The sequence below is a fragment of the Protopterus annectens genome, chromosome 2.part1 (genome assembly GCF_019279795.1).
Source record: "Protopterus annectens isolate FY-2018-M chromosome 2.part1, PAN1.0, whole genome shotgun sequence".
Taxonomy (NCBI): domain Eukaryota; kingdom Metazoa; phylum Chordata; order Ceratodontiformes; family Protopteridae; genus Protopterus; species Protopterus annectens.
Window position 1 is genome coordinate 1642879735 of NC_056729.1, and position 18376 is coordinate 1642898110.

Consider the following 18376-nt stretch of genomic DNA (forward strand, 5'->3'; position numbering starts at 1 on the left):
TATTTTTTTCTTATTCTCCCACTTTCCATGTTTAAACATCTCTTTTACAAAATCTATTACTATCTTTATCATAGCTTCTTGACTATTCTGCATTATTCCTTCTTTATCTATTATTACTCTAATAATATTCCTATCTTCTTTTACTATTTTGCATAAAGAGGGAGCTACTTCCTCTTTTTTCCTTGAAGAAAATATCTTTGTTTTAATAATAAATTCTTGTTTTTTTTCTTGATTCATTTCATATAGATCTTTCTCTTGAAAAATATATCCTACCTATTTTTCTGAACTCATAACTGGCTCTTCTTTTTTATATCTTTTTGTTTCTTTTCTCTTCTCTAATTGCCATTCTGTATAATATCTCTTATATTTTTCTTTGAATGATATCCACCACTCTGACCATTTCTTATAGTCTCTCATCTTAATATGATCTTTTCACAGTTCTCTAATTATTATCTTTCTTTCTTCATCCTATTCCTTTTTCTTTATCCTTTTTATACCTTCACCTATTTTTGATATAACTTTCTCTTCCTTTTATCTGTACTCAAATTGCCCGATGATCTGAGAAAACTGTTTCTATTACTCCTTCCTCTTTAAGTTGAAGTCCTAACAATTTCAAGAAATAATCAGTTTCAGTCTTATGATCTCCTCCACTATACGTCTATTTAACATTCCAAGTATTTCATTTACCGTACATAGGTACATGCAATATTTTATTCATGTCGCTATGCTTTTCATTCTTTTTCCTCATCTTCTACAGTTATGTTGTCCATATTTATAGCCACACAGTCCATTATTTTCCTAAACATATTTTCTCTTTTTTACTTGTTGCATAAGCATATAGTGCAATAATCTGTTATCATTTTTCCTTCTATCTAATATCTAAACTGCAATCCTTCCCATTATAAACAGAGTCACATGTAATACCTTATTGAATTCTTCCATAGAATCCCTATATCAAAACATGTTTTTTACCTAGATGCCACACAATATTACCTGCCCACAAGAATTTAGTTGTAAACATTCTTCCTTAGTCAAAAATCTCGTATTGTCTAAAATTATATTATCACCATCAGTTTTTTGTACAATTCTAGAATGCTTATTCTCCTCACCAAATTCTTTATACTCTTTACATTAACAGCTCCTATTCTAGGATGGACAGGATTAGGATAGAGGGTCAGCCCAGGTTGGAAGGTTTGGAGACAAAGCCAGAGAGACAAGATTGCATTGGTTTGGACATGTGCTGAGGAGGGATGCTGCGTATATTGGGAAAAAGATGCTAAGGATGAAGCTGCCAGGTAACAGGAAAAGAGGAAGGCCTAAGATAAGGTTTATGGATGTGGTGAGAGAAGACATGCAGTTGGCTGGTGTGACAGAGCAAGATGCAGAGGACAGGAAGAAATGGAAACAGGTGATCTGCTGTGGCGACCTCTAATGGGAGGAGCCGAGAGAAGAAGAAGAAGAATTCTATAGCCATCTCTTCTTAACTCGGTTTTAAAATCTTGATCTGTTAATGACCGAACATTCATCCCTCCCTTTTTTCATTTTTTTAACTCCTATACATTTATTTTCCTTTCTCTTAATGTTTTACTTATTGAATTCTTTTTTCCCTTTTACTAATGTCCAACTTATATGTTCATCACTTATTTCTGAACCTTTTTCCATATCCTTTTCATGTTTTTTTTTCTATCACATTTTCATTATTTTGTTCTGAATCTTTTCCCTTCTCCTTCTGTCTTACTTCTTCCTTTTTTTCTTGTACTACATTTTGTATATCTTGAGAACTATTTCCCTTTCATTCTCAATTTTACTTTGTTCACAGTCCATCCATAAATGCCCCTTATTATTAGATTTATAACATTTTCGTGTACATTTTAGCATGATTTCCAACTTCTCCACAAATCTAACATTTCATTTTGTCACAATTTTCAGTTAAGTGATCAGACCTACCCCAGTAAAAACAGGTTTTAGGTTGTTCCCAATATTTAACAAACCCTTTTCAACTTCAACATTTATAATACTCGGAATATGCAAAATACTTTAATTTTCCATTTTTAAAACAACATTACAGTCTCATCCCCAGTCCCTAATTCTCTATTATCATATAATGTCCAACACATTATTATACATTTTACTTAAATGTCTGTTTAAAGTCTTTTTTTCAACATCTGTTCTGAACTGAATATGTAGTTTCTTTTTAGTCTCTCTGTTGAAACATTTAAAAATATGCACGTTCCAAGCATAATAGTCTTTTTTTTTCATATTCCCCGCAAATGTTTTCAATTATATGTTCGTTTTAAAAAATAATGACACAGAAAGTCTCTTTATATAATTAAATAAAAGCTCTTACCTCATTCACTTTTGTGCCCAAAGGTAGAATGATATTGTCCCATACCTTATATCTTTCTATTGCCTTATCTTCTGTATTATAAATCCTCACTGTATATTTATTTTTCTGCTTGACCTCTGAATTATTTTCCACTCTTTTTCAGCTCTCTCCTTCACTAATCATCTCCTTCCATTTTAACTTCTGTACCTCTTCATGTTGCATTTTGTCTGCAATATCACCCCATTATAATTTTCTCCCATTTTCTGGTTCACTTGCTGAAAGCAAATTTTTTAATAAATTATCCTGCAACCCTCCTATCTGGAAAGTTGTAATAAAACAGCATCCTTATTTCCTTTATCCTCCTCAAACAGCTGCATTTGAAATAAGTTCTTCAAATCTCTGAAAGGCTTGACTTCCCTTCCTCCTTCTATATCGTCTACCATTTCAATGTTATTCAGTTTTGAAGGCTGAAATGCCTTCTTCTGCTGTCTCTCACTCTCTGCAACTTTATTTAAATTCTCTAAATGCTCAACTACCTTCTCCACAATCCTACACTCAGCACTACTAAAAACTATGGGCTCCGAAGGTTTAAGTGACTTCCCTTTTACTCTTCTCTCCTCTGGTAATACCATTTTAAGATAAACGTTTTGACTGCCTTTTTCACAATCAAATCACTGCTGCCATCACCCAAAGGTTCAAGCATTCTTTCTTCCTGATTTCCCAGAGGGCCATTGCACCTGGAATGGAAGTAGGAAGTGTGCCAGCAAAACGGGACACCTGCTCAATGGACAAAGAGTAGGGGAAGTTCCCCAAAGCACTGGCCAAACTTCTTCTAGTAGGGTTTCCCTGAACAGAGGCTACTAGCTTAGTGGGACTAACCCAGTCAACAAAGGATAAACAAAACAAATAAAAAATCAATAAATAAATAAATCTGTCCATAAAGAAAACAAGTTAAAATTACGACCACTTAATTTCACTAGAAAAAGGTATGTACGGTATGGCGTTTATGGAGCAGATCATTCACTGCAGTGGAGATCTGTAACTTTGTATTCATAGCTGCTAATATCTTATAAGCTTTTTGAAAAAAATAATCAAGTTATAGCCTCACAGTTCAAACAAATGTTCATATCTTTGGAGCTCTAAAGCTTACTAAAGAAATGCAAGTTGCAAACTGTTCACCACCTACACATCTTTACAGTGACAGTGTTCATTAGATTCTAGGTCTTTAACCAGATTTTATAAGTAACAACAAACACGGCTAATATTACATTTTGTAATATTTTGTAAATAATTACAATGGCTGGTATTCAAAGTCTTGGGATTCGGACTTTCATCCATGAAAAGCGACACTACATCTATATACAAATGCAGTCAGCAGAGATTAGTCATGCCGACTAAGGAAACGCACAAGAGGTTTGATAGACACACCTACTTACAGCAAAAGTGTAAAGTATCTGAATATGAGTGTTACATGTATACAAGCAAGGAGATCGATTACATGCAGAATTACTGTGATTCATAGAGATGAAAGTACAAGGGCTTCATCTGCATAAAAATATGTAAAGGGCCCTTCATTTACGTGAATATGTTTAATAATGCCATATTACATTGGGATAATTGGAGTTATGCAAAAAATTACTTTGAAAAATGGTGGCTATTTAAAGTAGGAAAAAATAATAAAAATATTGGAAATTAATATGAAACAGTTTGGGCGGCCACGGTGGTGCAGTGGTTAGCATTGCCACCTCACAGCAAGAGGTTCTCCGGTTCGATCCTCGGCTGGGGTGCCTTCTGTGCGGAGTCTCCATGTCCTCCCTGTGGTCGCGTGGGTTTCCTCCGGGTGCTCCGGTTTCCTCCCACATACCAAAGACATGCTGCAGGTGGATTGGACACTCTAAATTGGCCCTAGGTGTGAGTGTGTGCATGTGTGTGCCTTCTATGGAAGGTTGGGCACCGGGCTGGCAACTCGACACCGTCAAACTCCATTGCCAATCATGAGCAGACAAGGTGATCTGCTGTGGCGACCCCTAACCGGGAAAAACCGAATGAAGAAGAAAGAATATGAAACAGTTCAAAAGAAGGTAAGAGTGTTGAATTCACTTCAAGAAATATTTGTTTTATTCATATAAGGAGGATATTACAATGGCTTTGGTGAATATTGTAAGCTGACATTTATAAATAGGAAATCATTAGCAGTGGAAATGACAGCGATCAGTCAGAAGATCATTTTCTTTGGTGTCTTTTAGTGATTGTGAATACGTGGCAGAAATGAAATCATTAGCAGTGGAGATGACAGCGATCAGTCAGAAGATCATTTACTTCGGTGTCTTTTAGTGGTTGTGAATACGTGGCAGAAACGCAGTGATTTAATTCAGAAGTGTGTTTAATCCAGTCAACAAAGGTAAATAAATAAATAAATAAATAATAAGAATTAGAAATAAATAAAATATATAAATAAATAAATCACTCAATCAATAAATAAATAAATACATGCTTGGTTGAATAAATATACCGTCTACTATAGAAGTTTATTTTAATTGGCTCCTCTTTGTTTCCCTGAGATTACTACAAAGTTTTGTCCTTAGCTTTTAGTAAGCCTGCATGTATTTTTTTTGTATGTTGCCTTTTTGTTTAGTTAGTACACAATAATGTACTGGGAAGCCAATGGAAATTGTAAAATGTAGCTGAATTTTCCATTGCAACTCAATCCACTGAACTTGGCAGAATATCTCAAAATGATGTTAAAAATGTCTAGATGCATAAGACTGATACAGAAAAGGTGAACAAACACAAAGGTTGTGTCTGTATGTGTTTTGAGGGGTCCCCTTTATATGGTCGACATTTCAGAATATCGAAGACCATATGGCCGTGACCATATGATCGACATTCAAAATGTCGACCATGCAGAACCGGCATCTCCAAACAGTGTGGAATGGAAAGATTTCCATCTTCTACACTGTAGTGCAATCTCGGAGTTGGTATATTTAAGTTCTGGGGGGGGGTGTGGGGGTAGAGCCCCCCATGGGGGTGCAGGGTGGCATAGCACCCCTGCTTGCAGCGTGTAGGTAAGATTTTGTTGTGGGTTTGTTTTGTATGGTAGAATTTCGACTGTCCATCATATGGTCTTGGCAATATGGTTTTCGACATTCTGAAATGTCAACCATATCAAGTAGACCCGTTTTGAGTCAGGTAACTCAAAAATAACCTGCTGATTTACTGTTGCATTTACCTACCAGAAAAGACAAAGTGCTGTAACTGTTATCAGAAGGGAGGGTGGCAGCCTTCTCTATCCTGCTCTTCAAAGATGACATCCAGATTTTAAACTCAGCTGGACTTGGACATGCAACAATCTTGGTCTCTGCCATTGGTACTGTGGGTAGGAAAAAAGCCATTAACATAGACATACTTTATTTCTTTAAAAAACATTTAACAATCATTTTTTTCAGACAAATTCCATATCCTGTGTACTATAATATTTTCTGTTTTATCAGTTGTGAGAATGACATAGGCAGTCTTCCTCCATAGTGCAGTAAGCTATATTGTAAACACTGCAAAAGTACATGTGTTATAAACTCAGGTACAAAATTTGCATGTCAACCCAAATCTAAAAAGAAACAACATAATATAAGTTGCTGTTTGTCAGGTTAAACAGATATGGAAGACAATGAATAAAATGCATTTATTGCTGCATTATTTTTTCCACCCACTGCCTACTGACCATTGGGTTTTCTGGCTTCTATCACTCCACTGAAATTAAGTAGGTTCATGGGTTCACAGGTTCATAGGCGAGTACTAGGTAATCAGTCTGCAGATCATTAGAAGCCTACCTAATAAACCATATTCAAAATTTCTCTCCAGCCCCAGTGAGGATAATTCAGGATAGAAAAGGAAGAATTTGAGGCCACCCATCTAGGTTCATAGGTTTGACATGTAGTGGACATTTATTCCAAAGGTGAGGGATACAATGTATCATGCCAACCTGTCTTATTTATCTGCTGATAAAGGTTTAGTTTCTTTAAATAAGTATTTCGGGAATCATTTGTTCTGTGCAGGAACAGAAGGTCAAATGGGATGGATCTTTCATGGCACAGAAATGCTAAACACAGATTCCAATGGAATCCTAAGTATAGAGAGAAGGCTGTTCTGATAATTAAGATTTTTGGGACCACTGATCCTTTTAGTTAAAAACTTCTGAGGTATTTCAAGTTGAATGATATGATTAGACAAATACATGCCAAAAGGGATATAATATTCATTAATGGATATGATGAGATACAAGTAAAATGGAATGAAGACTTCTTTGGATCTGGATTCGATGCCTTTAGAAATTAGATGAGGCAGAAAGAAGGTTTTCCTAGCTACTCCATGGTGGTCAAATTATAAGGAATGATCAACAAGCGTGGAAAGATTTTTATGGCGACATTTTATTGGGTAGTTGCTTTGCCCCTGGTCTGGAGCCTGTGTCTCTGATGGAAACAGGCAGCCAGTGAATTATGTCATAGTCAAAAATTGCCTCTATATAAATGTCTAAAACATAAAATTTGTGGGTCACATTTGGGTTGCATGCTTAGGCCCTAGTACTCATTAACCTACTATACATCAATGAACCTATATGGTATAATAATATGTTTCATTTATCAAAATTAACTATATATTTTCACATTAAACTTGAAGCCATTGTCTTTGCAGCAACTGGTAACATGGTCTAACCAATGTTGGAGCAATTGTGAATCAGTGGAAGGTTGAATAGCAACTCCTAATTTACAGTTGCCTGAAAAGTTAGCTGGCCATAAGTCAGAAGTGCCTGACTAAAAGCCTGAGAAATAGATGCTAAATAGGATAGGGCCCAACACTTAGCTCTGTGATATACTACTTGTAACTTTTTAGTTTTTTGAAGTGGTACCTGCAACTCTAACCTCATAGGTTTTGTCAGATAGCTAGATAGTGATCCACAGTATAACATAAGGAGTTGCATTTAGATATACAATTTTATAAATAATGCCCGCATGGAGAATAGAGTCAATGACATTGGAATTTCTGTGTATTTCTGCAAAAAAAACAAAAAAACAAAAAAATAATCCTTGTTTTCCCGCCTTTCTGGACTAGTTTAGACCAGTATACAGGCATTGCTGTATTCTGGGCTGTGGTGCAGTTCCTGTGTTGTCCATTACCTTACTTGGATAAAAGGAAGTTTCTTTGCTCACCAGTGGGAGTGGGGAGCCTTGAGCAGCCTACCTATCCTTGGGGGAAGTGACCTCAGCACAAGAAGCTGTTAGTAATTGGTTGTTTGGGACCATTCCTAGCTCTTTTGTAGTTCACTGCTTAAAATCTGCCTCTGGGCGTTTTTTTCTGGCTATACTGCTCAGACAAGCTCCACGTGGGTTTACAGAGTGGTCCTAGCAGCAAGGAACTTCGGCGACTATCTTCTGGATTTAAGTATCTTTGCTTTTTTTTCACTGAAAATAGCTTTTGCTGCTTACTTTAAACTAGCCTGAATTGTTTTTTTACTGATTACTGCATTTATTTTTAAAAATTGCACTTAAAGTTACATTTAGTCGAATTTAGTCGAAAGTTTGCTTGTTTGTTTGTTTAATTGAACTGTGGAGGCTGCCCACTAAAGTGTGCTAGCCTGTGTAACTAATTTATCACTCTCTCTGCATTTTCTGTGTATTTCTGCAAAAAAAAACAAAAAAATAATCCTTGTTTTCTCGCCTTTCTCGACTAGTTTAGACCAGTATACAGGCATTGCTGTATTCTGGGCTGTGGTGTAGTTCCTGTGTTGTCCATTACCTTACTTGGATAAAAGGAAGTTTCTTTGCTCACCAGTGGGAGTGGGGAGCCTTGAGCAGCCTACCTATCCTTGGGGGAAGTGACCTCAGCACAAGAAGCTGTTAGTAATTGGTTGTTTGGGACCATTCCTAGCTCTTTTGTAGTTCACTGTTTGAAATCCGCGTTTGCATGGCTTTGCGCGGTCGTGCGCAAGGTTAAACTTTTTCTGGCTCCGCCAAGTCTGCTCTTCAATCTTTCCCTTAGAACTGTTCTACTTGCAATCTAAACAGCCTATACTCTATCTGAAAAGCTCAGCACTTGCTCCTAAAGCATTTTGTATACAGGTAAAGCACTCTTAAACAAACAAAAAGTACTTCATTCACCTAAATTCTGTTGAGTACCCATTTCCCTATAGGTCCTTTCTGACTCAGTTACACAGCAATCTTTTTCACTATTTCTAGCATGTCGAAGGGTCAGTTGCTAGCGTCCTCTCCTGTTCAGCTGGTGAATCTGGGAATCTTGAGGCAATGTTACAATTGCCTCATGTACACAGACAACCCTCTCCTCCTCCCAACAAATACAAATATATGAGAGATGCAACTATATAGCCAAACTGGAGGCTGAGCTCTCTCAATTCAGTACTGGCAAGACCAGTCAGGAGGAGAAGGTAACCACGCACACCACAAACCCAGTCTCACATAGAACTATCACAACTGCAAACCAAACACATAAACACACAAAACATACTGAGGCGCTGATTAAAAATCTACCAAAACAACAGAGGCCTCCAAAGCAGACACCCAAGCAACCACCACCTCAAGACATAGCAAATGCAACACATAGTTCACAAAGTCAGTGTGCTAAACAGTCGCAGCCCTTAAGGCCAAACAACATGCCAGACACACTTGTAATAGGTGACTCCATAGTCAGGCACACTCACCAGACTGAACAAGGAGAGGGTCACAGTAAGCTGCCTGTCGGGAGCTAGAATCTGCCACATAACACAAGCACTCAGGTCACTCCACAGCAAGTACAAATATGACTCAGTCATTGTACATGCAGGTGTGAACGACCTGAGACGTACCTCCCTGGACTACATGAAAAGAGACATAGAGGAGCTCTCTGATTATGTAGCCCAGGCCGGTATGACCCTGACCCTGAGCAGCATCTTACCCTCACCAAGAATGATGCCACAGTACAAAGACAAAATGATCAGTTTTAACAATTGGCTTAATTACTGGTGTCATTCTAAGGGGATCCAGTGTCTGTCTGCTTGGGATGACATGCTTAACAAGCCACGCTGCTTCGCAAGGGATGGTTTGCACCTGTCACCCCTGGGCTTCCGGATATTGGCCAAGGCTCTTGCCACCCCCATAGTGCCTTTTTAGGCAAGGCTCAAATGACAAACCTACCTCCCTAGAAAACACAAGTGGAAAAAACTAAGGGTAATGCTGCTCAATGCCAGAAGTCTAAACCTCAAGATGCATGCCCTCGAAGCCCTCCTCAGTATGGAGAACATCGATGTCTGTGCAGTGACTGAAACCTGGTTCAAGGCTCCTGAGAGCACCCCAGCACTATCAGGTTTTACCTCATATCATGCTTTCCGGCCCCAAAACTTGGACAGAACCACAAAAGGAGGGGGAGTATCCATTTTCATCAAAGATACCCACACCTCCAGGTTTGTGGCAACGCACAAAGCATCGGAGACTATCCAGGTGCAACTAACCATAGGCAAAACTGCCTTACAGTTTGTAGCATGCTACAGACCACCCTCTCAAACTCAGGAACCCCACACAGCCTTCCTGAAGACACTGGAGAGTATGAATGTCTCTCCAAATACCATCATTTTGGGAGACTTCAACTACCCAAACATAGACTGGGAACATTACTCAAGCCCCAACACTCTAGCCCAAAGGTTCTTAGAATTCATAAACTCAAATGCAATGGAACAACTAGTCACCATTCCCACAAGAGGAGACAATATACTAGACCTGATCATCACAAACATGGGGACAAAATGCTCCACACCGGAAGTACATCCCTCTTTGGTAAGATCAGACCATAAATTAATCTCACTGAAAATCCACATCCCACCCCCACCCCCTGCACAAAAGACCACAGTGAAGAACTTCTCAAAAGCAAACTTCACACTTCTTAAGACTGAAGTGGTATCTTTCAAGGCCCCTGGGTCAGTGGAAACCACAACCCACACTGCTGAATCCTTTGCAAATGCCTTCTATGGGCACCTTCAAGAATGCATGGATCATGCAATCCCAAATAAAACCAAGACCCATTCCCCCAAAGGCAGGCCACCGGTCTGGTGGACCCCAGCCATAAACAAACTTTACAACAGAAGGAGGAAGCTACTACATGACAGAGCAAAATCCCTAAAAGGAAAGGCATCTCTGATCAGTACTAGCAAAATACTACGATCACTCATAAAATCATCCAAGGCCAACTTTGAGAGAAAAATCGCAAATGACACAAAAGACAATCACAAGGCCTTCTTTAGCTATGTTAGAAACCTGGGTGGAAACTCCCAGATATGCTCAGAGTTAGTCCAAAATGACACAAAATACACTGAACCCACTGACATTGCCAACATTCTGGCAGACAGGTTCAGTGCAAATTTCTCCTCCCCCTCCCCCACAAAAGAAGAAATAACTATCCCAGCAGAGTGTAGCCTCCCTAACATCTCAGATGCCCAGGTGAGAGCCGCCCTCTCTAAAGCTAAAAACACAGCATCAATGGGACCGGATGGTGTCCCGGGCTGTGTGCTACATGAACTCCAAGAGGAACTAAACCCACACATAAGGCTGCTGTTTAATCTTAGCCTTACCACAGGATACATACCCAAAGAGTGGCGTACGGCAACAGTGGTCCCACTTCACAAAGGCGGTGCTTCTACGGACCCTGGAAATTACCGCCCCATAAGCCTGACGAGCCTGGTCTGCAAAGCTATGGAGAGGATCATTATGGAACTCATAAACAAAGACATTGGGGACGTACAGACATTGGATCCTACCCAATTTGGCTTTGTCAAGGGCAGATCCTGCCTTTTGAACTTGGTCGACTTTTTTTGAAACAGTCACTAAGGCCATTGATGAGGGTAAGGCAGTTCACACAGCCTACCTTGACCTTGCAAAAGCCTTTGACACAATACCCCACTCGGGCATCATAGACAAACTCACCAGCTTAAATGTAAACACATATGTCACAAGATGGGTTGCAAACTGGCTCAAGGACAGAACCCACAGGGTCAGAGTTGCTGGAGCTATGTCAGACTCTAAGCCAGTCACAAGCGGTGTCCCACAGGGCTCAGTCCTGGGACCCCTCTTGTTCGGCATTTATTTTTCCGAGGTACAGGCAAACATTGGAGGATTGTGGCTGACAAAGTTCGCAGATGACTGCAAACTTGGCGCCATAATTGATACTCCAGCGGACACAAACATCCTTCAGAGAGGCCTCATAGAAATGGATAATTGGTGCCAGAGCCATGGCCTTAAGCTAAACGCCAAAAAATGTATAGTCATACCCTTTGGGAAAAACAAGGTACCGACAAATTACCACATAGGCGGTAATCCATTAAGTACAGAAGAGGTAATCAGGGACCTAGGGACCCAGGTTGACAGCAACCTCTCATTTGACACTCACATTGCCAAAGTGGTTAGGAAGACCTTCTATATTGCCCACCTTATCATGAAGGGTTTCACATCTAGATCAAGAGAGGTCATTGTGCCCCTGTACTCTTCTCTTATCAGGCCAATGATTGAGTACAATGCCCCATTTGGGATGTATCTCACCCGACACCTGCAGCAGTTGGAAAGACCCCAAAAGTTCCTCACCAAGAGGATAAAGGGTCTTAAACATATGTCATATGCTGCCCGACTGAAAAAGCTCCAGCTCTATTCAGTCGCATACCGCCTACTCAGAGGTGATCTGTGCCTGACGTACAAGGCCATGTCCAATCCTGAATTAATGGACATGCTCCACCTCAGAAAATCCAAATCCATCAGAGCCACGAGAACAAGTGACTTAAACCTCAACACAGAAATAAATAGAACGTGCTGGAGGGACAGATTCATAACCCAGAGGCTCCCTACACTCTGGAACAGAATCCCAGTCCATGTTAGGCAGAGCCCCTCACTGACTCTATTCAAGAGAAATCTCGACGAGTGGATGGGAGATCGTAGGTTTACCCCGGGGGTCATCTCTGTGTCACTACTAGACAGAGGCATAGTAAAATAAACCCTAAAAGGGCGTAGTATTCTCATCCCAAGGGGTGGTGTAAGCCACATACACTCTGGCTAGGCTTATAAATGCCCTAGGGCAGATAGCCTAGTACGAACCTATGAACCTATGAACCTATGAAAGGCCCAGATATGCTGTATGTGCTCTTTAACCAATATTCACTGCTTCTGTGACTTTTTCAAATAAATTAGTGAGGCTAAAAGGCAAGACCTTTCTTTGACAAAGCAGAATTGATGAGTTTCTAAGATTAACAGATTTAAAATGTCTGTACTGATGAGGTCTAAGATAATACATTCAACAGCTTTGCATATGATGCTAATGAGACTTACTGGGTTATAGTTAACAGGGCCCGTGGTTGGACCACCCTTGCACAGTGGCATTACAGTGGCTGTTTCCAGACTTCAAGAACCTACCCAGTAGAGAAGCTTAGATTAAAGAGGTCAAGTTGAGGTTCGGAATGACCAGGCAGCATTACATCATTTCCTGTTGTATCATCTATTTATGTGGATATTCCATCACAGGGGTTTGTTTTTAAATTTATTATATTTTGTGTTGTAAGAAACAGCTTATAAATACAACTTTTTAAAGTGGTAGTTGAAGTTAGAAGCATAGACAGCAGCTTTAGCAATGGAATCATCAGAGAAGGAGGATAGAGGAGTCTATTTAGGACATCAAGTAACTAAAGAAGGTTTGCTTTTATGAAGTCCCCAAATACAAAACTATTTGCAGGGGGAGTACCATCGGTTTAAGGAAAAGATCACTGATTTAAGTTCTGTTTCAACAAAGAAGATGGTACATATAGAGATATGCAAGAAATGGACATATTTCTGAGGAACAGAGCAAATGTATCGGGGCCCCCGGTCAATGGTACAGGGGACAAATGGCTATGAAATGGCCAATAGCCAATAACTTTGTGCAGTAAGGCTCAGAGATATATATCACTAAACAAGTAAAAATAAAAACACAGTTCAAATGATACTATATTCTTTTAAAACTACGACAAACTACCTTTTCACAATATCTAATTCTCCTTCCCTTTCTCCCGTCTTCTCCCTCTTTCCACTTTTTAGTTCTCTGTCTACTATCTGTAATAGGCCCAAATGTCTCTCTGTAATCTCCATACCCCACTACCTTAACACCCCAACTACTTTATTCTCTCACTCCTTCCTTTTAGTTCTCTGTCTACTATCTGTAATAGGCCCAAATGTCTCTCTGTAATCTCCATACCCCACTACCTTAACACCCCAACTACTTTCTTTTCTCACTCCTTCCATTATGGTGTTATAGTTCCCTCATTCCTTACCCACTTAACCCCCTTCCTCTATACGCCTTTCTCATCCCGTAACCTGTTTTAATTCTCTTGTGTTTCACTGATTCTAACTTTCAACATATAACTAGTGTCTTATAGTCTAATTTTCCTCTTAATGTACTATATTTATTGTAATGGTTTTTACTTGTAACTTAATATTTTTCTTTTGATCTCACATTTTATTTTATATTTTATTCTCTTTTTTGTCTTAACTTCTGTATTAATATTTTTTACATGTATTTGGAGCTTTTCCCAGGCCTCTGCTGAAAATGGGTCTTCCGGGACCCAATCAGATGTCCAACTTTCAAAGTATTCAAATATCAAATAAATAAATAAATGACATTAACTAAATGGAATCTTTACTGAGTCACTCTAGTGAAAATCAACACTTTTGTCTACTAAAACATTTGCGTGTAGACTTTATCAGATCAATGTTAATGTGACAGTAACAGCGTTTATTTGCTATATTCTTAACTGAATAATTCTAAGGCCAAGTGATAGTCTAGCAGTTTCAATAATTTCCCACCTCTAAGCTCAAAAGTGTGAAGTACTTGTCGGTCAGGACATTGGGAGGGGGTAGGTTCCAGGTCACTGTGAAGCAGTCTATGAGTGAGTGAGATATGTAGTGTATGAGGTCATGGATGCAACCTTCCATTTTTTTTTTTCTTTTAGTATGGTTTTAATTTTACTTGAATCATTAGAAAAAGTAAATGAAATTGCCCCAGTTATATTTTTGTTGTCCTAACACTTAGGAATAAGAAAACAAGCATTATTCAAAAATAGGTACAACCATTATTTTGTGTTGCTTGCCTTTATTTTATCCACTGTTTCCTGCACAAGTGCAGATATACATTAGAAAACATTGGCTTCCTAAAGCAGTCCAATGAAAACATTTCTTGGTGTTATCTTTACAGAGTTTAACATTATAAACTTTAAAGCAATGACAAAGCTAATTTCCAAGCTCCCCCAAACACAGAAAACAGAAGCCTACATGTATGAATACACAAAGTCTATGTGTGACCATATGAACCACTGCATAAAAATGATAGTACCAGACCAAAATAAGCCCAGGTCAAGTCACAAAAACAAGCCGCCCTGAGGTTTTACAACAAAAGAAAGAAAATCTTGTCTAGAAGCAAGAGAGAATGTGCACACAGAGGGAAAAAAACTCCCTCATTAGTCTAAACAAGCAAATCCTCAAAAGCAGAGTTTGAGGAAAAATAGCCTCCCAAGCTAAGGATAATCATTAGGCATTTTTCAGTTATGTCTGCAACCTAAAGGGCAACACCAACAATGTGTGGAGTGAGTTGTAGACTGCATCACCTATACCCACCACAAGATGTAGCAAATCTGTTGGCTGATAAATTCCGCTCATATTTCACCTTCCCTACAATACCCTTCACTTTTTCTCTACCAGTTATCACACAAGAACAAGTCATCACACTACTCTGTGAAGCTAAAAACATGGCTTTGATGGGTCCCAACAATATCCCAAAACTGCTCTTAAATAACTTGAAAAAATAACCTCAGGATAACTATAATCTCTGTTTAACCACAGCCTCCAGGTTGGCTTTATCCCTGGGGAGTGGAGGACCGTGCAGAGGTTGGTATAATGGTTAGGATCTTCAGCTTGTACACAACAATAGTCATCCCCCTGCATAAAGGGGTACCATCAACAGACGCAGGAAATTACAGACCCATAAGTTTGACTAGTATCATATGCAAGGCTATGGAAAGAGTAACTTTGTTGTTTAGGCCTTGTATCCTTTTAGTAAGGTATCTCTGTGGGTGTTCCAGTCTTTGCATGCGTCTTATTTCTTTTTTATACCAACTCCTTACAATTCGCAGGAAATAAACTTCTTAAATTTATTTATTCCTTCTTCTCTCAGACCTGAACATCACTGTTCTAGTAGTGAAAACTATAACTGTATTCCACCAATGAAGCATCTACTTTTCCTAAGAAATACACATTGCAATCTAAGAAGTCAAAGTAACTCAGAGCTGCAAAGAACTTTATTTATTTTTCTTTCTCTGTTTATTTCTCTCTCTATCTTTTGTTGACTTGATTTGTCCCACTAAGCTGGCAGCCTCTTTTCAAACTTGCTCATAATTTATGGAGTACAGTACCTATGGATATCCCATCTGTTACTAAGGTCCCTCTATTCCAAAGCCAATTAGAAGTACATCTCATGAAACAGTATACATGCAAATGTTTTGGAAATGCAGGTTAATTATATAGCTGCAGGCCTATGTGAACATCTATGCAATTATAGAGTTTTATGTTCTGGGAAACTTATGTTTTAGTACTCTTTATTATATTACTTGTGTACAATGATGTTATTCTTAATGATTTTTTGATATAATGTATATTTCTGTTAAATAATCTGTAAATATTGCATGATCAATATGTATGTAAAGTCTCTATACTGTTGCAGTGAATTGGTTTGGGTTGTGGCTGCAAAAGGTCTCCGGGAGGCATACGCACTGTACTGATTTCAGTACAACTATTTTAGAAGGGGGGTAGCATTTGTGAAAAAAAAACAAACGTATGTACATATTTCTTCCTTCCTAAGGAGGTGCTGGCTCTTTAAGGAGGATACCAGCCAGTCGGAAGTGAGCTCACATCATGTCCGGCTGGCTGGCTGTGAGCGGGAACCAAAGCAAGCAAATGGAGCTGGAAGGCAAGAGCAGGAAACAAAGCAAATGGATTATCTGAGCTGGAAGGCAATCAATTGAATTTGAAGTAAGTGCACAGTGTATGTGTTGGTGGCTTTGAACAATCGCAATTTTGAATGTGTGAACGATTCAAGTGTAGTAAGGCTTTATTCAAGTGTATTATGTGAAGGCTTTAGTGTGTGAACGATCGCGCAATTATTTTATTCAAAGTGGCTTTGAACTTGTGTGTGTTTATTAGTGTATTATGTGAAGGCTTTAGTGTGTGAACGATCGCGCAATTATTTTATTCAAAGTGGCTTGCAATTATTTTATTCAAAGTAAGTGTGTGTGTGTGTGTGTGTGTGTGTGTGTGTGTGTGTGTGTGTGTGTGTGTGTGAGAAAATGCCCCCACATAATACACCTCAGATGCTCAGGTAAGAGCCGCCCTCTCCAAAGCAAAAAACACAGCATCAATGGGACCAGACGGTGTCCCGGGCTGCGTCCTACATGAACTCCAAGAAGAGCTAAACCCAAACATAAAACTACTGTTCAATCTCAGCCTTACTACAGGATATGTGCCCAAAGAGTGGCGTACAGCAACAGTGGTCCCTCTCCATAAAGGTGGTGCCTCAACGGATCCTGGAAACTATCGCCCCATAAGCTTGACTAGCTTGGTCTGCAAAGCTATGGAAAGGATCATCATGGACCTCATAAATAAAGATATTGGGGACCTACAGACACTAGATCCTACCCAGTTCGGCTTTGTTAAGGGCAGATCCTGCCTCTTAAACCTGGTTGATTTCTTTGAAACAGTCACCAAGGCCATTGACGAGGGGAAGGTGGTCCACACAGCCTACCTGGACCTCGCAAAAGCCTTCAATACAATACCCCACTCGGGCATTATAGATAAGCTCACCAGCTTAAATATAAACCCCTATGTCACTAGATGGATTGCAAACTGGCTCAAGGACAGAACCCACATGGTTAGAATTGCTGGAGCCATGTCAGACTCCAAACCAGTTACAAGTGATGTCCCACAAGGCTCAGTCCTGGGACCTCTCTTGTTCGGTATATATTTCTCGGAGGTACAGGCAACACGGAAGGACTGTGGCTGACCAAGTTCGCAGATGACTGCAAACTGGGCACCATAATCGACTCTCCAGCCGACACAAGCATCCTCCAAAAGGGCCTCATAGAAACAGACAACTGGTGCCAGAGCCATGGCCTCAAGCTAAATGCCAAAAAGTGTATAGTCATCCCCCTTTGGCAAAAACAAAGTGCCCACAAATTACCACATAGGTGGTAATCCATTAAGTACAGAAGAAGTAATTAGGGACCTGGGGACCCAAGTTGATAGCAATCTCTCATTTGACAACCACGTGGCCAAAGTGGTTAGAAGAACATTTTATATAGCCCACCTAATCATGAAGGGATTCACATCTAGATCAAGGAGGTCGTCGTGCCTCTTTACTAATCCCTCATCAGGCCCATAATTGAGTACAATGCCCTTTTGGGATGTACCTTACCAGACACCTGCAGCAACTGGAAAGACCCCAAAAGTACCTCACCAAGAGGATCAAAGGGCTCAAACAGATGCCATATGCTGCCCGGTTAAAGAAACTCCAGCTCTACTCAGTGGCATACCGCCTGCTCAGAGGCGATCTGTGCCTGACGTATAAAGCCATGTCCAACCCGAATTAATGGACATGCTGCACCTCAGAAAATCCAAATCCCATCGAGCTACGCGCTCGAGAGACTTGAACCTCAGCACTGAAATAAATAGTACATGCTGGAGGGACAGATTCATAACCCAGAGGCTCCCTTCACTCTGGAATAAAATCCCAGTCCAGGTTAGGCAGAGTCCCTCATTGACTCTCTTCAAGAGGAATCTTGATGAGTGGATGGGAGATCGTAGGTTTACCCCGGGTATCACTTCTGTGTCACTGTTAGACAGAGGCACAGTATACTAACCTCGAAAAAGGGCATAGCAAAATAAATTTAAAATGGGTGGCGAAAGCCAAACACATTCTGGCTAGGCTTATAAATGCCCTAGGGCAGATAGCCTA

The 18376-nt window shown here is 39.7% G+C and overlaps 1 protein-coding gene across 1 annotated transcript in view; it reads right to left on the reverse strand.

The window, feature by feature from the left end:
* The window catches only part of LOC122795004 (rho guanine nucleotide exchange factor 7-like), a 925778-nt gene that overhangs the window by 527388 nt on the left and 380014 nt on the right, over nucleotides 1–18376 (reverse strand). The window contains exon 7 of the mRNA XM_044063590.1: nucleotides 5560–5696. Coding sequence (XP_043919525.1) covers nucleotides 5560–5696 — 137 coding nt within the window. The remainder of the gene's footprint in view (nucleotides 1–5559; nucleotides 5697–18376) is intronic.